This window comes from Urtica dioica, chromosome 10, assembly GCF_054948205.1.
Source record: "Urtica dioica subsp. dioica isolate 48M chromosome 10, U.dioica_male_clone48M_v1_H2, whole genome shotgun sequence".
Lineage (NCBI taxonomy): Eukaryota > Viridiplantae > Streptophyta > Magnoliopsida > Rosales > Urticaceae > Urtica > Urtica dioica.
The window spans coordinates 6,153,741-6,177,428 of record NC_142765.1 but is presented as its reverse complement, the minus strand read 5'-3'; the positions used below and the strand labels follow the sequence as shown (position 1 = coordinate 6,177,428).

At 39.7% G+C, this 23,688-nt stretch overlaps 2 protein-coding genes across 2 annotated transcripts; both read right to left on the bottom strand.

Annotated features, from left to right (window-relative positions):
• Window positions 1-515: 515 nt before the first annotated feature.
• LOC149383271 (uncharacterized) lies at window positions 516-1,745 on the bottom strand. Its single transcript, XM_089627732.1, has one exon. It carries the CDS (start codon window positions 1,743-1,745, stop codon window positions 516-518), a length of 1,230 nt encoding a protein of 409 aa, XP_089483858.1.
• Window positions 1,746-11,285: 9,540 nt separating this feature from the next.
• LOC149383270 (uncharacterized) lies at window positions 11,286-15,800 on the bottom strand. The gene is made up of 5 exons (XM_089627731.1): window positions 15,794-15,800; window positions 14,913-15,377; window positions 13,746-13,892; window positions 12,387-12,823; window positions 11,286-11,855 (listed from the first exon to the last, which is right to left on the bottom strand). Exons 1-5 carry the CDS (start codon window positions 15,798-15,800, stop codon window positions 11,286-11,288), a joined length of 1,626 nt encoding a protein of 541 aa, XP_089483857.1.
• Window positions 15,801-23,688: the final 7,888 nt, after the last annotated feature.

Below are 23,688 nucleotides of genomic sequence, written 5' to 3'. Positions count from 1 at the left end.
GTCACCAGCGAGGCAATATCACACAATGTAGACGCCATATCTCACAATGAAGTCGCCAGCGAGGCAATCTGTCAACATTGGAAACTTGCCTGAAATAAAGTCTGTACACAGGAGGAAAGATGTCTCACTAGAAGTAGAAGCATAACAACCGGCATCTTTCCAAACAACTTGCACTAAAAAATAATGCCAACAAATAACGAAACAACAATCTCCCCCTTTGGCTATTTTTTAGGCAAGCACTTCCAGGACCAGTTCTCATTCAAGCGTCATGAGCAGAAGAGGAGAGTCAAAATAAATGACCTCATGACGCCTCTCCCCCTGATTGCCTCAAAAGAATACCAAAGTTAATGAACGTCCAAAATAGATAGGGAGGAACAAAAGCAGGCTGAAAAGATGAGTACTCAAACAAACAGAAGTACATTAACCATCAAAGTTGTCTTACAAACCAACCAGAAAACAGTTTGAAACACAAAGAACAGTAGCGAAAGACCAACAGAGAGATGTCTAAAAAGAAGTTAGATGTTACAGACCAGATCAAATAAAACATCAACTAGAGGGATTATAACATCATTGGCTTGACCTTCAGAGTCCTTGGATTCGCTGATGACATCATCGTCTGTATCTTCATCATCTGTGTGGTCATCAGGACTTACAGTGTGACTTGGCCGAGAGGTAGTTGCACCATCAATGGTAGAAGAGGGAGTCATGACAGAGATAAGACGTTCACATGCGGTCTTCCTTCGAGAATAAATGTCAATGATTTCCTTGAGCGCAGCAACTTCTTCGAACAGGCCTTTGAGAATATCACTCTTGGCATTTTCCGAAAGTGGAGCAATCTTGATGGTTCGACCAAGGGCGACAGAAGTTGCGAAAGAAGGCATAGCAAGATCTCTGGCATGTTTTCCCTCAAATAACTTAGGACTGAAGGAAAGTTCACTGGGAGGTTTACCAACAATTTCATCAGCCCTTAGTAAGTCCCTCTTCTGAGCCACCAACATACCAGATAGGAGAGAAGGGGAGCCAATAGGAAGCTTCACAGCATAGGACTTAGCATGCTTGGCTAGGTGGTTGAACACGAACTCCCCAAAGTCGAAAGACGCCCGAGTACCAATCTGATAAATGAGGCATGCCAGGTCGGACTTGATGCTTGAGCCATGAGAGGAAGGAGCCCAATTAGCAGTCCCAATTCTGTACAGAACAGAATATTTTGCAGAAAGATCTGAGGAGGGCAGGGAACCCTTAGAGGGCCAAGTCTTCTTCTCGTCGTTTGTGAGCTCTTTGGCAATCACATCCAGGGAGGGAAGCCGATCGACAGTGACAATTTTCCCTCGTCCCAGAAAATCATTGATCGCACTAGAGGAGACATCAAAGCAGTGGCCACGAACATAGACTTTCCCAAACTCAGGGTGATGAGGCTGGTCAATTTCAGAGGACAAATTCACAATACACTCTTTCACCAGTTTTGGGTAATAAGGCCTGATCCCAGAGATAGTTTTGACGAGTTGAGCATCGTACAGGAGTTCCATGATCACGTCAATTTTCAGGGCTTCCTTAGACACTTCCTTTTCCGGAAAAACAGTTCTTTGATAGACATACCTCCACTTTCTGACACGATCTTCCTCATGAAAGGAGATATTATCCAGAGGAGCGGTGGGAACACCTTTAGGAAGCTTTTGACCCCCAACAGATTTCCTGGAGGTGAGGGACACGATCTCCAGACGAGCAGCTTCCTCTTCCTCCTCCATATCCTACAGAACATCAGGAACATTTTCCTCAGCAGATTTTGCCTTCAGCTTCTTCTTGTTCAATCTCATCTTTACCTTTTTCTTCTTCCTTTTCTCCTGTTCATGAACTGTAGACATACTTTCATCCATCTTCTTCCTCTTCTTCTTTCTCTTCTCTGACAGAAGAGTGGCAATACAGACGTCGTCATCTTTCTGGACCTTCTCTTTCAGAGAGGCAAGAATATACTCCCCATTATCCTGAACCTGATCAGTCTTCTTCTCTTGCCTCTGAGAAGAAGATGTTGGAACATCTTTCGCGACATCTCCACTCAAACCCAAAATGCCATCAATGACATCAACTGGAGGAGGCTCTTGTTCATGGATGAGAGAATTCAACATTTCACTGTCCCTAGGGTTTTCATTAGGGAGAAAAGAGGTTTCAGGGTTACCTTGCACAACTTCGTGATGGCTCTCAATGGGAGACCTACCAGTGAGAATTTCTTCTTCGGGAGCAGCGTCATCTTTTCTTCCTTCTTCAGAAGAACTGCTGGAGCTTACTTCTCCAGTAATATCAGTGATCGAGAGAGAGGCTTTCTTGAGCATGGCATTTCTCGCGGCGGAGAGTGAGGGATTCTTAGGAGGAATTGACCCAGTAATCGCACCTCTGGCTTGACCATCGGCACGTTTATTGGATCGCAACCCTCGAACCCTGACTCCGTGTCTATTACTCTACAGCCCAGGCCCCTTTGATTTAACATCTTTCGCCTTCATCGCGGTCTTCTCTTTCTTGAGAGGAATGGTAGTGCTGATCCCACTTCTAGTCTCGACCATTTTGAAAGGAATTTGAACAAAACTGTCACACAGATAACCGTCGTGAGGGGTGAAATCGCAAATAAAGGAGATAGTGTGAAAGAGGGGCGAAGAACAATGTGAGAAATTAAGAAAAAAGGAAATAGGTAACTTCCCAGTTTTTCTCGAAAACGTAATTCTCTGCATGTAAGAGAGCATGGCAAGGAGTAAAACGATGTCATAGCAAGGGATGGGCCAAGGTCCGTCTTAGGCCCAAGAAAAGAACAAGTGGCATTTTAGCCCGACAATTCAGTCGAATGGGCCAACCAGAAAAATGGGCCCATGAGAAAATTTTCACGAAACATATGCGAACAAAAATCAGAGAAGTATCAGCTTTGACAACACAGAGGATAAAACAAAAACTTCCTCCAAAAAACAGTAATTGCTATTGCTCAATCACACACAATCCTGGAGAGGATCTAAGATTTTCAAACCGGTTAGCATCCAAAGCCTTAGTGAAAATATCTGTGAGCTGTTTTTTGGTGTGGATATATTCGAGTTTGATCTTTTTATCTTCCACAAGATCTCGAATGAAGTGATGTCTGATCTCAATATGCTTGGTCTTACTGTGTTGAACTGGATTCTTTGAGATGTTGATGGCACTAATATCGTCGCAGAATAATGTCATGACATCTTGTCCAACATTATATTCAGTAAGCATCTGTTTCATCCAGAAGAGCTGAGTGCAACTGCTCCCTACAACGATGTATTCAGCCTCAGCTGTGGACAAGGAAATGCAGTTCTGCTTCTTGCTGAACCAGGAGATGAGATTGTTTCCAAGGTAGAAACATCCACCAGAGGTACTTCTTCTACCAACCGTGCTTATGATTCGCTTGGCCTGAGCCAGATGGCTAGCTCTGGGATTAGCTTGATATCGAGCACACACACCTATAGAGTAGGCTATGTCTGGTCGGCTGGCAGTGAGGTAGAGGAGACTACCAATGATACTCCTGTATAGGCTTTGATCAACAGATTCTCCATGCTCAACCTTAATAAGTTTAATATGAGTAGCGGCGGGGGTCCGCTTGTGAGAAGATTTTTCCAAGCCAAACTTCTTCACTAAGTTTTTAGCATACTTACTTTGGGAGATAAAAATACCATCATTCATTTGCCTGATCTGAAAGCCCAGAAAATAATTAAGCTCACCAACCATACTCATTTCAAATTCAGACTACATTTGTCGAACAAAAAGATCCACCATCTTGTTCGACATTCCTCCAAAGACGATATTATCAATGCCACCTCTGGTATAACCATTCTGCACAAGGAACTGAGTTAGTCTTTCATACCATGCCCGAGGAGCCTGCTTAAGGCCGTAGAGAGCTTTTCTGAGTTTGTAGACATGTTGTGGTGAGCTGGGATCTACAAAGCCTTTAGGTTGAGCCACATAGACTTCTTCATTCAAGTACCCATTGAGAAAGGCACTTTTAACATCCATCTAGAAAAGTTTGAAGTGCAGATGACAGGAGATGCCAAGCAAGAGTCTGATGGCTTCAAGTCTCGCAACAGGGGCAAAGGTTTCATCAAAGTCTACGCCTTCCACCTGTGTATAACCCTGCGCCACAAGTCTCGCTTTGTTTTGAGTTATATTGCCATGCTCATCCGATTTCTTTTTAAATATCCACTTAGTTCCAATGACATTCACATTGTCAGGTTTAGGAACTAGTTCCCAGACTTCATTTCTTTCGAACTGAACAAGTTCCTCTTGCATAGCATTCACCCAGTATTCATCATCAATAGCCTCATTCACATTTTTAGGTTCAATCTTAGAGACAAAGCAAAGATTACCAATCATTTCCCGATAGTTTACAGGGGGTTTTGGGAAAGTCCTCATTCCTTCACTAATCTCACCAATCACCTCATGGACAGGATGATTTTTCGGAATTCTTCTGGAAGGGATTCTTCGTTCAATCACAGGAGGAGATCCCTCATCAGGAACAATGTCACTCACTTTGTCGTCAGCATCCGTCCTGACATTAGGGTTTCCAGAAGAGATGTCGTCCAAAGAGTTCTCAGCATCTGTCCTGACATCTGTGTTACTAGGAAAAACTTCATCTTCATCATTAGTACTTTTAGAAACATCACGATCATCGTTTACCACCACATTTATGGATTTCATCATAGACTTAGTGCATTTGTTAAAGACACGATAGGCTCGGCTATTTCTAGAGTACAAAATAAATATACCTTCATCACTTTTAAGATCAAATTTACGTCGAGGATCCCTGTCGGCAAGGATATAACAAACAGAACCAAAGACATGGAAGTATTTCACATTTGGTTTTCTCCCCCTCCATATTTCATAGTGAGTGATAGAAGTACCTGGACAAATAGTGACTCTATTATGAATATGGCAAGCAGTATTGAGAGCTTCAACCCAAAAATGTGCTGGAATGTCTTTGGCCAACATCATCACTCTGGCCATTTCTTGAAGGGTTCGATTTTTCCTTTCTACAATTCCATTTCACTACTACAAATACTGTTTTCCGGTGCGGAAGACATTCGAGTGCGACTTTTCGCACCCAAAATTCGCACCAAATAAGGCTTTCAGGTGCGACTTTTCGCACCCAAAACTCAAACAAGCATATGAAAATTTTCGCTGATTTTTTTAACTTTGGGTGCGACTTTTCGCACCCAAAAGTCTATCAAAACTATTAGGTGCGACATAGTCGCACCCATAGACTGAAAACATTTTAGCGGCCAACTTTCCCCCTCTTTTTTGTTAAAATATCATTGGGTGCGGAAATCCGCACCCAAAGGTGTCATTGGGTGCGACTTTTCGCACCCAAAAGTGTCATTTTGTCGCACCCAAATGTCCAAATTTTTTCGCGGTCAAATTTTCCCCCTCTTTTTACAAAAATCATTGGGTGTGACAAAGTTGCACCCAAAAGTACTGACACAAATGTCCAAATTTTTTCGCGGTCAAATTTTCCCACTCTTTTTACAAAAATCATTGGGTGCGACAAAGTCGCACCCAAAAGTACTGACACGGGTCTTTGGGTGCGATAAAGTCGCACCCAAAAGTGTCATTGGGTGCGACAAAGTCGCACCCAAATTCAAAGTTTTATATAAATCAAATTTTTGCTCGATTTTCATTCTATCCGAGCCAAAACATTTCATTTCGCCTCTCTCTCTCTCTCTCCGATTTCTCTCCTACAAATTCTCCAACCACCACCACACTCCGAGCTCCGTCGCCGCCACCACTCCGAGCTCCGTCGTCGTGATCTCTCTCCGGCTAGGTAATCCCTCCCTCTCACTCTTAGATTCTCATCCTCACTTTGTCTCTCCCCCTTCTCTCTAACACACACACTCTCTCTCTCTCTCTCAGCCTCCGACCAGCCCCTCCGACCAACCCCTCCGCCGCAGCCCCTCCGACCAGCCCCTCCGCTGCAGCCCCTCCGACCAGTCCCGAGCCTCCGACCAGTCCCGAGACTCCGACCAGCCCCTCTGCCCCCAATTTTTATTCTGGATTCTAGGGTTTGATTTGGGGGTTTTTTCATGATTGTTGGTGATTTGGAGTGTTCTCAGATTGAAATTATGCTCAAAATTGTGTTTACAATGGATCGTTTGTTTTGATTTTGGGTTTGACCGTGTGTGTGTGGGGTGAGTGTGTGTGTATATGTGTGTGTGCGACTTTCGGGTTTGTTCTTATCTGCGGCGAGGAACGGCGACGGAGATAAGAACAAACCTGAAAGCCGCCACTTTTTTTTTAATTTTTGGTGACTTTTTAGGTGCGACTTTAGGTGCGGAAAGTCGCACCTAAATGTCGCACCCGAAAGTCAAGAGTTTTGGGTGCGACTTTTCGCACCTAAGACTTTTAGGTGCGGACTTTCGGGTGCGGAAAAGTCGCACCTAAAGATATCTTTAGGTGCGAAAATTGACTTTTGGGTGCGAAAAAAGTCGCACCCAAAGGTCTTTTTTGTACTAGTGTTTTGTTGTGGTGTGATGGGAGCTGAGAATTCATGGGCTATCCCTTCTGCAGTACAAAACTTAGCAAAGCTCATATTCTCAAATTCCCTCCCATGATCACTCCGTATTCTGACCACTTTGCCGATGCTTTCTCCTTTTTCTCTTTGAACCTTCTTACATAAAGCTTCAAAAACAGCAAAAGTGTCAGATTTCTCACGGATAAAATCAACCCAAGTATACCTAGAGCAGTCATCCACACACACAAACACGTATCTCTTTCCTCCAAGACTTTCGACCTGCATCGGTCCCATCAGATCCATGTGGAGGAGTTCCAGAACACGAGATGTGGTAAGATGTTGCACCATCTTGTGAGACTTCTTGACCTATTTCCCAATCTGGCATTCACCACAAATACTTCCTTCAACAATCTTAAGATTGGGGACACCGATAATGGCTTTCTCAGAAACAATTTTCTGCATGCTCCTGAGATTCAAGTGACCAAGCTTTTGATGCCACAGCTTTGTTTCGTCAACCTTGGTCATGAGACAGTTGTTGGACTGAGTGTTTGGAACGGGAGACCACATGTAGCAGTTGTCACGAGATCTGGTTCCTCGCATAAGTTCATCCTTTTCCTTATTTATCACCACACACTTATCATGAGTAAAATTGACACGTAAATTCAGATCACAAAGCTGACTAATACTGATGAGATTAGCAGTAAGACCTTCTACCAACAAAGCCTCGGTCAAGCAAGACATAACAGGATAGTTTAGCTGACCTTTACCAACAATCTTGGCTTTCACTCCATCTCCGAAGGTAACATGACAGTTAGAGTAAGGTTTCATGTTGGTTAGGAAGGTATGATCACCTGTCATGTGACGAGAGCAACCACTATCGAAGTACCAGTCACTACCGGTGGACGCACTCAGAGATGTGTAGGAAATATTGGCATGGTAGGACGTGTCTTTTACTCTCCATTCCAACCAAGCAGAAGGTTGTCGGCGTGGAAAAGTCACTACTACAAATTAACATATTGGGTGCGGAATGGTATTAGGTGCGACATGTCGCACCTAATAGTTCGCACCTAAGCCCATATTAGGTGCGACATGTCGCACCGGATACTCATCCGGATGACTAAAAATTTCGCTAATGTTTAGTGTTATTCGGTGCGACAATGTCGCACCTAATATGAATTTGTCACACCTAATACCTTTAGGTGCAACATTTGTCGCACCTAATACCTTTCAAATTTAAACTTCCCCGCCGAATCCCTCCGAAATTTTTTCGGATCTGGGATTTCATATTGGGTGCGACTTAGTCGCACCCAATATGATTATTAGGTGCGACAATGTCGCACCTAATAGTTTTAGGGGTTTTAACCCCGAGCCTCTTCTTATCTTTCACTCATTCGCTCTATCTCTCTCAGCCAGCCCCGCCCCGCACTCTCTCTCTCTCTCTCAGCCAGCCCCCGCCCCGCGCTCCACCGACCGTGACCAGCCTCCCCCGCCCCGCCGCCTGGACCAGTCCGCCGCCCGCTCCGGTACGTCCCCTCTCTCTCTCTCTCTCTCTCTCTCTCTCTCTCTCTCTCTCTCTCTCTCTCTCTCTCTCTCTCTCTCTCTCTTAGCCAGCCCCGCGCCCCGCCAGCCATGACCAGCCTCCCCCGCCCCGCGCTCTGTCTCTCTCAGCCAACCCCCCGCCCTACGTCCCGCCGGCCGTGACTAGCCTCCCCCGCCCCGCCGCCTGGACCAGCCCGCCGCCCGCTCCGGTACGTCCCCCTCTCTCTCTCTCTCTCTCTCTCTCTCTCTCTCTCTCTCTCTCTCTCCGTCTCACCGTCTCTCAATCTAACCTTCTCTCTCTCTCAGCCAGCCCACCGCCCCGCGCCCCGCCGGCCGTGACTAGCCTCCCCCGTCCCGCCGGCCGTTACCAGCCTTCCCCGCCCCGCCGCCGCCTACATCTCACTCTCTCTCTCTCCCTCTCTCTATTTTTTTAATTAAAATAACCTATTAGGTGCGACAAAGTCGCACCTGATATGAAATGATCCGCTGCGACTTTAGGTGCGACAAAAAAGTCGAATATGGCCCCTTCTACCACAATGATGGTAGACCCAACGAGGTCTGTTGACAAGAGACCTGGTTGGTCCAGAAGGATGTCGCTGATGTAGATCTTGAAACTTGTCATCACCAGATGGTTGAGGCATGTTTCGCGACACCTGGCTAGCATGCTTTTGGGGAACAAAAGTAGTGTGGGATGATGAAGCACCATGAGTATATCCAAGCCCCTTCATGTTCTTTACAGGTTTACCAATGTTGAGAATTTTGTCAACACTGTCGGTGCCGGAGTTCAGCATCCTGACAGATCCACAATGGTTTCTAGGAGCCTTGCCTTGTCTTCAGTCAGGGTGAGAATAAGAGCACTCTGTTTGTCGAGAATCTGGGACTCCTCAACCCATTTGGTGTACAAAGTATTGTATGCATCATTCATGGCATCGTCAGATAGTTCCTCATCTAGACCATATTTCTGAGAGCATTCACCAATTTCATTAGTAGATTCATGAGTATGAATAAAAGCAGTAAATGCCACAAAGTTACTTATCAGGTCAGTGTCGCTATCTTCATCTTCTACATCCGACAGAGTGGCGTTGTACCCATTTTTCTGTTTCTTGAGGAAGTTAGGACACTCCTTTTGAATATATCCGAAACCTTCACATTCATGGCACTGAATACCTTTGCCTTTTCCAGAGCGTTCATTACTTTTACTGTTCTTGTGAGGGTTAGCATTCCTCTGGAATCTTTGTTGAAAATTGTCCTTAACATCTTGCGAGACATTCTTCCCATTCATCTGATTGAATCTCTTCATGACCCTGCTATAATTTCTTGCAAGCATAGCTATAGTATCGTCAATGTCACTATCAGAATCCGAGTATACCTGATCCTTTTGTTCATGAATAGAGCTTTTTAGTGCCATTCCTTTGTGTTTCTTCTCCATTTTGGGCAGAGAAAGCTCAAATGTCATGAGAGATCCCATGAGTTCATCAAACTTCAAAGTTTTAAGGTCATGGACTTCTTCAATGGCCGTGATCTTCATTTTGAATCTTGGACTTAAAGCCCTCAGAGTTTTCCGAACAAGATCTTCATCGGTCATGGGTTTCTCCAGAGAGTAGGATTCGTTAGCAAGGTCTCGGATGCGAACATTGAACTCAGCAACTGATTCATCTTCGAGCATAGTGAGGGCTTCGAAGTTTGTTGTGAGATACTGCAGCTTCTGCTCACGCACTTTCGTGGTTCCCTCATAGGCAATAGCAAGAACTTCACAGGCTTCTTTGGCACTTGTGCAGGTGTTTATAAGCCTGAAAACAATTTTATCAACTCCGTTAAAAATGGCATTGAGTGCACGAGAGTTACCCAGAGTTGCCTCATCTTCAACAGGGGTCCAGTCCTTCTCGGGTTTTGGACCTGTAGGGACTCCCTTGTCATCAACAGCCACTGGGGCTTGCCACCCATGTATCACAGCCTTCCAAGTTCTGTTGTCAAGGGATTTCATAAAGGCGCTCATGCGGGCTTTCCAGTAATCATATTTGGTTCCATCGAGTACTGGAGGGCGATTGACTGAACCTCCCTCTCTGGAACTATCCATATCTAGTAATCAGAAAAAAAAATCCAGGAAACCACCAAAAGATCTAGGTGCCTGCTCTGATACCAATTGAAATTCTGATTAGTCGCGAAGACAAGATGTCGCACACAATGTGTTGACAATGTGTCCGACAACTTGCTTGAACACAGATTATGGATAAACAACAAACAGTGCAATAAACAAAGTACACACGATATGGTTACCCAGTTCGGTGAAACACACCTACGTCTCGGGGCACTCTGTCAATGGAAAGGATTTCACTATCTTGTAGTCAATAGTACACACAAGGTTTATATATGATTACAATCTTAAAATCAATAAAACCTAGAGACTATTACCACCAGTGAATACCTAGTCAGGGACTCCCCCTGAATTTGAGCTCCGTCTCAATTCCACCCTTCGAGCAACCGCCTGTGCTCGGATGACTTTCAGTCTTCAGCTGTTCATGAACCTTCAATCACGCGAACACAAAACCCGACTCTCACAGACACTCAATCTTTGTGGAATAGTGTTTGAGAGAATATACCGCGATCAACAAAACACAAAGCCTCCCAGTCCACCGGTCTTGCACGTCTAAGAGCTCTAATTGTTTTATCAAAAGCGTCGAAGCTGTTACGGGGAAGCGCACGACTTTTATAGCAGCTGTACAGGCCTGGAAGTGTATCTAGAGTTTCCTTACCCAGCCTCACACGAATATCTCATAGTAAAGTCACCAGCGAGGCAATATCACACAATGAAGACGTCATATCTCACAATGAAGTCGCCAGCGAGGCAATCTGTCAACACTGGAAACTTGCCTGAAATAAAGTCTGTACACAGGAGGAAAAATGTCTCACCAGAAGTAGAAGCATAACAACCGACATCTTTCCAAACAACTTGCACTAAAAAATAATGCCAACAAATAACGAAACAACACCTCATAAAATAGGTAACCAACCAAACTGTTTTTTTGTTTTCAAAAGAAACCCGAATTATATAGAAGAACTTCTAACGAAAATCATTGGAAGGAAGGAAACCGGACATAAAAGGGGGAGAACCAAACCACCCAAACAAACTATGTATACAAAATTAAGCTAAGAGTCGAAATTGAAGATATATATTTGCTCGTTCATGATCTTATAGTCTCTCCATCTAGCACAAGATTCTTCAAGTTGGCTTGAATATGGTCCTAGACTAATATGTTGAAATAAAAATGTCGAACCAGAAGGGAAACTGAGCAACGGCAAACAAAGTGATTGGAACAAAAGCAAAGAGAGAGATAAAAGCGGGAACCCAACTCAAGCCAGTGTGGCAGGCGATAGAGATGGTGGAGCTGAAAGCGACCATCATGGCTATGGTGGCGAAGAAAAGTGCAAAGAATGCGGTCATGAGCTTCAGAGGTAAGGACTTGCGGAATTTGTACTCGGTGTAGCGTGAAGTGAGGATGGTCAAGAACTTCAGCGACGCGACCACAGAGGATAGCATGGCCAACCCATCGGACAGCACAAAGACCAAGAACGATGTGTAGTGAAGATCGTTGGGGCGTCCTATGTTGTCGTTTCCTCCTGGTAAACTAAATGCCGCCGCGAACACGACGGTCGTGATTATCGTTGACATGATCAGACCCGAGTGTGACGTTTCTTTCAGCCATTTCTCTCCTTCACTCATCAACGACCTGTGTTCACTGCTGAATAGCTGTGATGGCATCATATTTTCTGTGTTTAATTGCCTTCTGTAGCGTGGCTGCAGAAGTTTACTCACGTCCTGTTCATGTTATGTCCAGGAAGAAAAAACAAGTTAGCAATAGAAACACTATTACCTCAAACGTTGAAAAAAAAAATCTGATATCATAGTACTTTACGTAATGGTCATGCATCCATGGTTTATGTATTTTCTAGTTTTAACTAGTGTCCCGTATAGTGTTAAAAAGAAAATGAATTTCATTCAACTTTTCATATAATTATTGACTAGAAAACCTGTTTCCAAAAAATACACCAATATTCTCTACTTTTCATCCACTCTAATTTTTGCCCACATTTTTTTATTCAAATTGTTTTAAGTATTGTTTTTCCCGCATTTCATACTATTTTTAGACTTTAAAATTATATGATATTTTCATATATGTCCCTCTAAAATAATTTTTTGCATACTCCTCCCTTGAAAACTTGAATTTCTTTCACTTACATTTTTTTTTTCCATATATGCTGCTTTTGAGTTTAATTTTGGCTCCGCCACTGTATATAACTAACGGTAACGTTACGATGCTTTGATTAGAAGAGTTCATAAATGTGTTACCTCAAACCATAACAACTCTTTCTGCATTTGAAGAGCCGCTCCCGAAACGGTTTCGAGCCGATTTTGAGGCGGTAACTTCGCAGCTAAATGCAATATATTGTTGCCCTTAGCATCATAAAAACCTGTAATAACCTCTCGTTTCGGTCCTATGTCATGAATCATGTTGAAGATATCGGCGTGGCGATACAATACAGCAACATGAATGATTGTTCGGTTTTTTCTATCAACCTTCCACAGTAAGTCTGGCCAAGACGTCACAAGCACTTTTAGAAACTCGTAGTTTCCCAACTTTGCGGCATCGAATAATAGTTCCGAAGGAGAGCTGATTAGGGCCATAGCTCTCTCATGACCAAGATATATCACTTGTTCCCAAAGGCGTCCCACGAGATCAAGCGCGCTAGTTTGCTTCAAGGTTCTTTTGAATTTGAAGTTAAACCCTGGAAAAAAAAGTGGTTTGAGTGAGAACATACCATATCTGTTTTGATAAAATGTTGCATTTACACATTTTGATTTTTTACTCTAAATCACAATCCTCCCCTATATATTTTTACAATATGCTACATAAATAACTAACTTGTTTCATGGTTTGTTTAAACTTAAACTTTATTTTGATAATATTTTTTTTTCCTAACACAGTACGATGAAAGTTGTAAGCTGTGTTCGGGGGGGGTTATTGTCTATCGTTGGCCTCTATGGTAGGTAAGAGATCGTATAATGGAAATAAAATATAGGGACAATTATGTCAGTAGCCCAATAGAAAAAGTTTCATTTTATTTATAAAATAATCCACAAGGCCAAAATATATTAAATTAATTTTTTTGGTTAATTTAATATAATTAAACTAATTGTTTTAATTAATTTAATTTACTTTGGACTGACCGAAGTAAATTAAACTAATTATTTTTGTTAACATAATTTTTTCGGCTTAATGGGCTATTTTGTTAATAAAATAAAACTTTGGTTAGAATCTTAAAAAAAGTTAAAGGATTCGCTAATTGCAATAAATACTTTGGACTGTGCTGTAAGAATCAATTTTTTGTTGTGAAATTTCTTAGAGTGAGTAAAGAACAAAAATCAATTTTAAGAATACGACTAAAAAATACACTTAATGCTTTTTATTCCAAAATTGTTACAAATTTAAAAAGATATGATTGTTTGGACCAAAATACACTCGAAAGTCTATTTTTTTTCATTCGTTGCATTTGACCGTGGCCGTATGCAACGACGGATAATACAATCATAAATTTTTTCAATTAGTTCGATCTTTCGAGGTATTTTAGTAAAATAAAAATCATATTGTTTTTCAATTTTTGACACTTTTGGGGACCTTAAAATTTAGTGTATTTTTAACGAACTTACATGAGCCTGCAAGTTTGGCCCAGCCTTCGGATTGTCCATTAGCAAAAGCGGAAGGTGTTTCCGCCAAGTGATGCAACGCTGTCTTTTCTACGTCATCTTTAGCCGTAGCCAATGATGGATTATCATTCAGCATTTTCAGAGCTAAATCTGCAAATTATATCCAACAAACAGTCTTACGTTACCAGGGATATTTCAGGTAATAAAATTAAACAAATAGAATAATGATAATCGTCGGAATCAGTGGCGTCACCGGTAACGTGACAGTTTTTGCATGATTCTGAAAAAAGTGGGACCACTGCGTGTGTCCTTAGCTGATGATTATCGGTATTCAACCAAAAAAGATTATTTGCCTTGGCTACATATTAGTTTATTATATACTTTTGACATGCATGGCTGAAATTACAATCGTCATGCTATTTTTGAATATACTCATCGTGATGAAACTCTCACTGAGTAGCTTAATGAGGCGAGTGATGCAAAAGTTCTTAACTAAAAATCAATAATTTTAAATATAAGGCGATATATTATATTCAGCATCATAGAACCAAATCTGCAAAGTTTGAAACAAACAGTCTTAGCTTACAGTGTTTCCAGTAAATCTGAACAACAAAAATAAAACCATTGTGCAACAAGAGAAGTGACTGAAACCTATTTCACCTTTAAATTAGTTAATTGTACAATAATTTTCATTTTTTTGGCTGGAATTTCACACTATTTACATGCATGGTTAGAAATGATCTCTTTTCATTATATGCTCATAAAATCCATCATTATCTTAAAGACCAATTGAAAAATACTCTTATCACTCTCAGTAAGTTAAGTCACCGGATCCTTAACATAGCATAATAAATTTTCGTAGCCAAGGTTTATCTAACATTAATAAAACAGCTCAAGCTATTTACAAAATTCGACATTACCAAATCTTACAAAATATTTACCCCTGACTACAAATTTATACACGTGATAAATATTTATCTACCCCTATATATCATTAAGTTATGTGCATGGCCATGGGTATACATTTATATCTTTAGTGTCTATTTTTTTATACCGTGTAAAAGATTAGCTTAATTAACACCTCAACTATTGGTTTGATCAATTAGTTAAAAAAATAGCTATTCTGCCTAATTTATCCAATAGTTCAAAAAAAAATTAGAAGACACATACCATAAATACCATTGTCGATGCAAATGAAAAAGATGCCTTTTCGTTGTATGTCTTCAAGACACTCTTTAGTTTTGCCATACAGAAAGTGAGCCATGTCTGGCCTCTCAAACAAAGCAGCCATGTAGAGTGGCGTGACTTTACTGCCGCTGCGGATCGAAACCAGGTTTGGATTTTTGTTAATCAATATATCAGCAATCTCGATGGGTGCGGTCGCGGCAGCGTAGCACAATGCGGTGTTACCGTTGTCTTCCTGGAGTTCTAGATCTTCAATGCTCAACAAGTTGACTAGCTTGTCGACGAATTCCACGTTCTTGGTCCCGGCTGCCAGGTGGAGGACATTTTGGCCTCCGGTTGAGATCGAGGAGGTCAGAGTTCTTCGGTCCTTCTCTATAATCCTTATAGTGGTTCCCCAGTCACCATCTATTGCAGCAGTTTGGAGTGGGAGACACAATTCCTTCACAGCCTCTGAAAAATTAATATGATTACTGTTTCTATAAATACAACACTAGTTTTCAAGGCCTGTCATATTATGCTAGCTAATTAGTTCTGTGAAAAATGAAGTAATATGAGTTCGGGACTTTGTCACTGAAATATTCAGTGATATATGAATATTTACCTTAGAAAATACATTTGGCTTTTAAATAAGCTTTTATTTCAAATAAAAACTCAAATTTATAAGATATTAAACTAAATTAAACAATCAATTAAAAAATAAATATAATACTAAAAAGACATCTTTTTATACTAAAATAAGTAATACAAACACAATAAATGAAATAATGGAAGTATTTTTTTTTTTTTTTGGTTTCATAGTTATAACGCAATATAGAAACTTTAAGTTTGCATATATAATAGTCAACGTTTGGTTAATTATAATTAACTAGCCATTAATTCTATTTTCATTCCAACAATTAATTGATAATTCGCCCAAATAATTCCCGCTTATTGACAATTAAAGGATGGGAGTTATTTGAAAAAAAAACAGTCAATTAATTATTGTTAATAAAATCACTAGTTAACACTATAATCAACCATACATTAGATATTTAACAAACAATAAGTTTGATGTGGATTAATTACTTATAAGTTTTTTTCCGAAAGGGTATTTACAAAACCAATAAGTTCAAAATTATAATGCTGAAAAAAAGGTAAGGGGACTAAATTAGCACAATCATTCGAGCTATTTGTGCCAAAAACACTTGATTTCAAACCAAGTTTGCCTAGCTTTATCTTAAGGCACGTGCAAAACAATGCAGTAAATAGCCGATAAATAAAGAGAAAAGAAGAGAGAGAGAGAGAGAGAGAGAGAGAGAGAGAGAGAGAGTCCATCTTACTTATGTCCTGTAATAGCTCACGAGAAGGCAAACGTTGAAGTAAACCGACGTTATTAATTTGGATTGCTACTTCAAGTGAGTTCGAAATGTTAGTTGTAGTAACACTTTCTGTCCCTTGCTCATCTATTATTCGTATCACTGTACCTGAATGGTTGCACATCGCTATTCCTTCCATGTTCTACTCTCAATAAACACCTTAGACGAATAAAATGAATGAGAAGTTAAGAGGATCGTGTCAAGTAAAAGTGATCGATAACAAAATTATGAGTATGATTTGTGCTCGCCTATTATGTTTTAAAATATAATACTAAATTATTTTAATTTATATGTTCAAGTTTCACTTCTAGATATATTGTGTGCATATGTGCACATTGTCGGAGTATAGAAAAATGCAACTCTTTGAGTTTAGCATAGAGTATATAACACTTTGTTCTTGTTTTGGGTAACAAAAAGAATTATATACATATACAGCGTTGAATGAATGCTGTGAGTATAGGTGGTACTTATTAAAACCATCAATAATAATAGATATAGAAACTTACTAATAATAAATAAAAATATGAGAATTTAATAACACTATTATAACATGTCATTTCAAGATCTATTCAAGAGTTGCCACTGCAGAGTTTGCATATTAGGTAGGCTAGAATCCTGGTTTTGTCCCTGTGCGTGGGTGTGTGTGTTGCTAGGGGAGTGGAGGCTTTTCTAAAGGTTAATTCTATGAGTATAGTAGTTTAAATATTGGGATCTATAATTAAACATTGAATCGAAAATGAATAAGGAAAACTTAATTATAATTTCATAACTAATTTTCCTATAATTATTGATTTTATTTTTACATTTATTTATTTTTATAGTTGACATAAAACATGTACTTGTAAGAATATTTCTATAAAATATATATTCTTTCCCTTATTGTGGTCCATATATATTAAGATTGACCAAGTAATTAATGGCCAAATTCGAGCTCAAATAAATGCCCAAGAATCAAGTAATTGCCCACAATAATGAGATTGTGATTTTTCTCATTGATGGCAATGAGAATATAATTAAAAAATGTTTTGGGGTCCCTAAACTCATTCACACATTCGGAATACCAACGCCATCTAAGGGTGAGAGCGAGAGTTTAGAAGATCCTCAAAGCAACTCGTCGGAATCGGAGTCCGGAGCTCGCTGGAAAAACACAACAATGGCCGGAGGTAAACCGATCATTTTCGCTTCCGCTTTAACGTGTTCATGTTGCTAGAACACCTTTAGTATGTGTAATAAGTTCTAACATTTGGTATCAGAGCCTCCATAACCTTTGTCTTGTTGTCAATGGTGGTGTTGTTTTTTCCATTCTTAGGGTTTTCATGTTACACGTTGTTTTGAAAAACTAATACGTCCAATCCTTTTAAAATTGTTTTTCTATCAATTATGGGCTTTAAAATCTTGAAAAACATGGAGAAATGATGGAGAAACCGTCGGGTTTTTTAAACGGGTTCGCGGGTCAAAATATGGTTTGATGGGTGAAGAAGACGATCTTAAACGACATATCGTTTTAGCTTTAATGAAGAAATGTCGTTTTATAAGGCTGTCGTTTGTTTTCATATGGATTGCAATATATGGGAAAGCTGATAACTTTATTGGGCTATGCATTTGCTTTTTTAAAACCCACTGCAGCCTATTACTTTTTTGGGACCCATATATATTTTTATTTTTATTTTTATTTTGTTATGTGTGTATATATGGATTCGTGCATGTGCAATACATGCTATTACACTGAATTGCATTCAGCCTATTACACGTGCCAAATATTTTGTTATGTGTGTATATATGGAATCGTGCATATGTTTCTACATGCTATTATACTGATTCATTTTTGTATGTATCTATTTATTTTTATTTATTAAAAATATGATTTATTGTCATATTATATAGAAAATAAAATATTTTGATGCATGTTATTATTTTTATTTGCATTATTTAGGATCTGCATGCAAATATTTAATTTTAATTTATATTGAGTTAGAATAATTAAGAAGTTATATGACGGTTTATTATTATTATTTTGTAATATGCATATAACATTTAGCAATGACTAGCAGAATATTATTTATTTTAGTCTTTATTTATTGTTTGTGGTTTATATGGTCTTAATTAATTAAAGAATAGCCACAGCATCTTTAATTAATTTAGATTGTATATTCAGAATTAATATCACATGAAAACAATAATTGTGGTTAATCATATGCTATTATGAAATCTACCCACAGGAATTTTATAATATTTGTATGATTAATTAGGATGAAATATCAAATTATATTTCCTAATTAACCCACAGGTATTAGGAAAAGGGACATAGTTTGACAGTTTTATCATAATCGTGTGAATCTAATTGAATTAGAACTTTAGCCCACAGGCAAGTTTTATGTCTCTAGATTCATTGAGTAAAACCATGATATAGTAATTTTATTCAAAACAAAATTTTAATAAGCATGTCTAATTTATGTAAATTGTAACTCGTCAACCTGTTAGTTACTCTGATGTGGATAGTGACAATAAGGGGCTTATCCTTCATTTAGGATGGATGGATATGCTAAATGAAGTTATGAAGCTAAAACCACCCACAAATACTCACGTGAGTACCCCAGATCAGGTTGATCTTTATGAAAAGTAGAAGCGTTTTAATCGCCTCTGCATCAGGCTCATAAGGAACAAAATAGCTGCTGGGATTGGGGCTTCCCTTGAGCAATATGAAGCAATTGGTCTTTTGTTGAAGGCAATAGACCAAATTTCTGTCACTTCACACAAATATTTTACAAATGCCCTTATCACGCGCATGACGAATATTGCATCTCTAACAAAGGCTTTGGAAGTTGACATGCCAGAAACCCTTAAAGATCAAAAGGTCAATAAGAACATTAAGAAAAGGGCAAAGTGTTTCTTTTGTAATCAGAAGAGACACATAAAGAAAGAGTGCCCTATGTTCAAAAGGTATGCCTGATAAAAGGGTGTTTAACTTTTGTTTGTATGTCATAAATTAAATCTAACAAATGTTGGTCATAATACTTGGTGGATTGACTATGGTTCTACAATCCATGTTTCAATTACCTTGCAGAGTTTCAAAACCAATGGAAGCCAGTAAGAAGTGAGCAATACATCCTTTCAGGAAGCAGGATGAGCTCACATGTGGAGGCTGTTGGTTCTTGCAATTTGGTGTTAAGTAGTGGTTTTGTTTTGCATTTAAAAAAGACCATTTATGTTCCTAGTTTTTCAAGGAATTTAATTTCAGTTTCAAGACTTGTACCTCTTGGTTTTGACTTTAACTTTTCGGATAATGGTTTTACATTATTAAATAAATCCGAAATTGTTGGTTATGGTACACTGTCTGGTGGTCTTTATTCAATCACATTGCAAAATGATGTTGCTAATAACTCCTTGAATGTTACTGCTGGGTTGAAGCGTTGTATTATGAATGAAAAATCTTCTCTATTGTGGCACTGGAGATTGGGACATATCTCCATTTTGAGAATTAAAAGGTTAGTGAATGAGGGAGTACTTAGTAAAGTAAAATGTGGTGGAGTTGAATTATATTTTTATTCATCCTCAGAGGGGTTTAAATAGAATACAGAATAACCTAAAAATAGAATAATTAAATATGGAATATTACTCTAATTACATAATAGGTAATAGCTAAATATATAATTACTAAATATAATACAATTCTCAATACTCCCCCTCAAGCTGGAGCAAAGATGTCTATCATGCCAAGCTTGGATATTGAATCATCAAACACTTGTTTGAAGAGACCCTTTGTAAGCACGTCAGCAAATTGTTTCGATGAGGGTACAAATGGTATGCATATCTCTCCACTTTCCAACTTTTCTTTGATGAAGTGTCGGTCGATCTCAACGTGCTTTGTACGATCATGTTGGACAGGATTCTGAGCGATGCTAATTGCTGACTTGTTGTCGCAGAATAACTTCATTGGCTTATCGAGTTCCATCTTCAACTCTTCTAATAGCTTCTTTAACCAGAGTACTTCACACACTCCATTTGCCATTGATCTGAACTCAGCTTCTGCACTACTCCTCGCAACAACATTTTGCTTCTTGCTGCGCCACGTGACCAGATTACCCCAAACAAAAGAACAATAGCCGGATGTCGATCTTCGGTTATCTCCACACCCTGCCCAGTCTGCATCAGTGAAGATCTCAATTCCTCGACTTTGATTTTTTCCAAAAAGAATTCCTTTTCCGGGATTGCCTTTAAGGTAGTGAAGAATTCTATACGCAGCCTTGAAGTGCTCATCGGTGGGACAATGCATAAACTGACTAACTCTCCCCACGACAAATGAGATGTCGGGCCGTGTATGAGATAGATAAATCAATTTTCCGACGAGTTTCTGATATCGGGCTCGATCAGCAGAATTACTTTCATCTCTTTTTTTCAGCTTTTGATTAGGATCAACAGGAGTGGCTACAGGTTTGCAACCGAGCAACCCTGTTTCTTTCAATAGATCTAGCACATACTTCCGTTGAGATATCGCTATGCCCTTTGCGGATCATGCTACTTCCATCCCGAGGAAGTACTTGAGAGTGCCTAGATCTTTCACCTCGAATTGTCGTGAGAGGAATTCTTTTAACATCTCCAATTCATGAAGATCATCACCTGTCATCACAATATCATCTACATACACAATTAATATGACCACCTTTGTATTATTGTGTTTGTAGAAGAGTGTATGATATGAATGAGCTTGAGTATACCCCTTTTCTTTTACTGCACGTGTGAATCTCTCAAACCAGGCTCGTGGCGACTGTTTTGGGCCATAGAGAGACTTCTTTAAACTGCAAACTCTCCCATCAGTCGCCATGTGCTCGAAACCCGGTGGTACTTCCATGTAGACTTCCTCCTCCAACTCACCATTAAGGAAAGCATTTTTGACATCAAATTGTTGAAGAGGCCAATCAAGATTAGCTGCCAACGAGAGGAGAACCCGAACGATGTTCAGCTTGGCAACGGGTGCGAATGTCTCTTCGTAGTCGAGGCCATATGTCTGAGTAAACCCTCTAGCAACGAGGTGTGCCTTGTAACGTTCAATCGAGCCATCAGCATTATACTTGATAGTAAACACCCATTTACTTCCTACCGCTCGTTTTCCTTTTGGAAGTAGAGTTAGATCCCACGTTTTATTTTTCTCAAGAGCCTTCATCTCCTCGAGAACCGCTTCCTTCCACCGTGGAATAACTAGAGCATCATGTATCGACTTTGGAATTTCATCCTCTGTAATACTAGCAGAAAAGGCTCTAAAAGTAGGTGAGAGTTTATGATAGGAAACAAAGTTAGGTATGGGATAAAGAGGGTATTTGGTGCATTCTCTGGTTCCTTTACGAAGGGCAATAGGAGCATCTAAATTACTCACACTATTTTCAAAATTGGGGGACTGTATAGAAGAAGAAGAATTACCTGGACCTGTGTGCAGTGGAGACGATGGCATTGATGAGGAATTTGGGATGTCCACACTTTGATTTGGTACTGATCCGCAAGAAACACGAAGTTCAGAAGTAGGGGACAAAGCTGTTGTCATAGGTGTCTCTTGAGATGATGAAACATGTTCAGGTTCTTTAGACTCGACATTTATTGGAAAAGATTGAGAAAACATTTGTTCATCAAACTGAGCTTCAGCATTAGTCTCCCCCTGAAGAGAAGGTTTGGGATAAAAAGGCTGTTTCTCAAAAAAAGTGACATCCATGTTTACAAAGTATTTTCGTGTATTAGGATCATAACATTTATAGCCTTTTTGTGTTGGCGAAAAACCAAGAAAAATGCACTTGTGAGCCCGAGGATCAAATTTTCCTCGGTTATGATTATGAATATGAACAAAAACCATGCAACCAAAAACACGAGGAGATAATTCGGTGAAAGACCTATTTGAAGGAAAACAATTTTTAAGAGATCCAAGAGGTGATGTGTAGTTTAAAACTCTTGTTGGCATGCGATTTATCAAATAAGAGGCAGTCAAAATAGCATCACCCCAAAAACGGTGAGGAACATTCGTGGAAAACATTAAAGCACGAGCAACCTCCAAAAGATGCCTATTTTTACGTTCGGCAATGCCGTTTTGTTGGGGGGTATCAACACAAGAACTATGGTGTAAGACGCCATGTTGAACCAAAATTTTTTCGAGAATTGAATTAAAATACTCACGACCATTATCAGTGCGGAGAACTTGGATTTTGGATTGAAATTGAGTGCTGATCATTTTATAAATATTTTGAAAAATAGTGGCAGCCTCTGATTTTTCTTTTAAAAGGTAAATCCAAGTTGTTCGAGTGTGATCATCAATGAAAGTGATAAACCACCTTGCACCGGAGATCGATGTGACTTGTGATGGCCCTCAAATATCACTATGCACAAGAGAAAAAGGTTTAGATGAAACATATTTTAAAGACGGATAAACAGCTCTATGATGCTTTGCAAATTGACAAATCTCGCATTGAAACAAGCTCGGATCTTTATTTTTTAAATAAATAGGAAACATGTGTTTTAAATAAGCAAAACTGGGGTGGCCAAGCCTATAGTGCCACAACATAATTTCATTCTCTAAAGATAAATATGACGAACAGCTTTGTTTTCGAACTTGTTTCTTTGGAACAATACTTGTGTCAAGGTGATAGAGTCCTCCAATTTCCTTAACATTGCCAATCGTCTTCAGTGAGCGCAAGTCCTGTAATTCACAAGCAGAAGGAGACAAGATTAAACGAAGTTGAGAATCACGAGTAAGGCAACGAACAGATACTAGATTATGTGACATTTCTGGGACATGAAGGACATTTTGTAAGGTGATAAGGTGATTTAGTACTACAGTCACCTTTTCGGCAATGGACGATAAGGATCCATTAGCTGTTTTGATCTTTACGTTACCAGATAAAGGAAAGTATGTACTAAACAGATGAGAATTATGAAGGACATTTTGTAAGGTGATAAGGTGATTTAGTACTACAGTCACCTTTTCGGCAATGGACGATAAGGATCCATTAGCTGTTTTGATCTTTACGTTACCAGATAAAGGAAAGTATGTACTAAACAGATGAGAATTACCAGTCATGTGATTAGTAGCCCCGGAATCGAGGAACCAGGGTTCTGTTTTACTTAGACTAGCAGAGAAGACACATGGATAGATACCTTTTTGGGCAAAAGATGAGGATGGGTTAGGAGAAGAGGCAAATTGAGGTGATTTCACCAGAAGATACAATTGCTCTAGTTGCTCTTTGCTGAAAGGCGACGGCTCAGAGGAAGAGGCTGACTCGTTGGAGACTTGAAAGCTTTTGTTGTTGCTGCGAGATTTTGGAATAAAGTTGGCAGGCTTACCATAGATCTTCCAGCACTTTGCTTTAACATGACCAACCTTGCCACAATGTTCACAAGTCGGACGCTCAGATTGACGAGCGATGGTG

What these genes read in the sequence shown, in the direction of transcription:
- LOC149383271 (XM_089627732.1), bottom strand. Translation starts at nt 1,745, where the DNA reads ATGGAGGAGGAAGAGGAAGCTGCTCGTCTGGAGATCGTGTCCCTCACC.
- LOC149383270 (XM_089627731.1), bottom strand. An exon ending in CATCGACAATGGTATTTATG is followed by an intron (nt 13,893 to 14,912) that starts GTATGTGTCTTC and finishes TATAATTTGCAG; the next exon opens with ATTTAGCTCTGAAAATGCTG. An exon ending in GGCCAAACTTGCAGGCTCAT is followed by an intron (nt 12,824 to 13,745) that starts GTAAGTTCGTTA and finishes TTTTTTTTCCAG; the next exon opens with GGTTTAACTTCAAATTCAAA.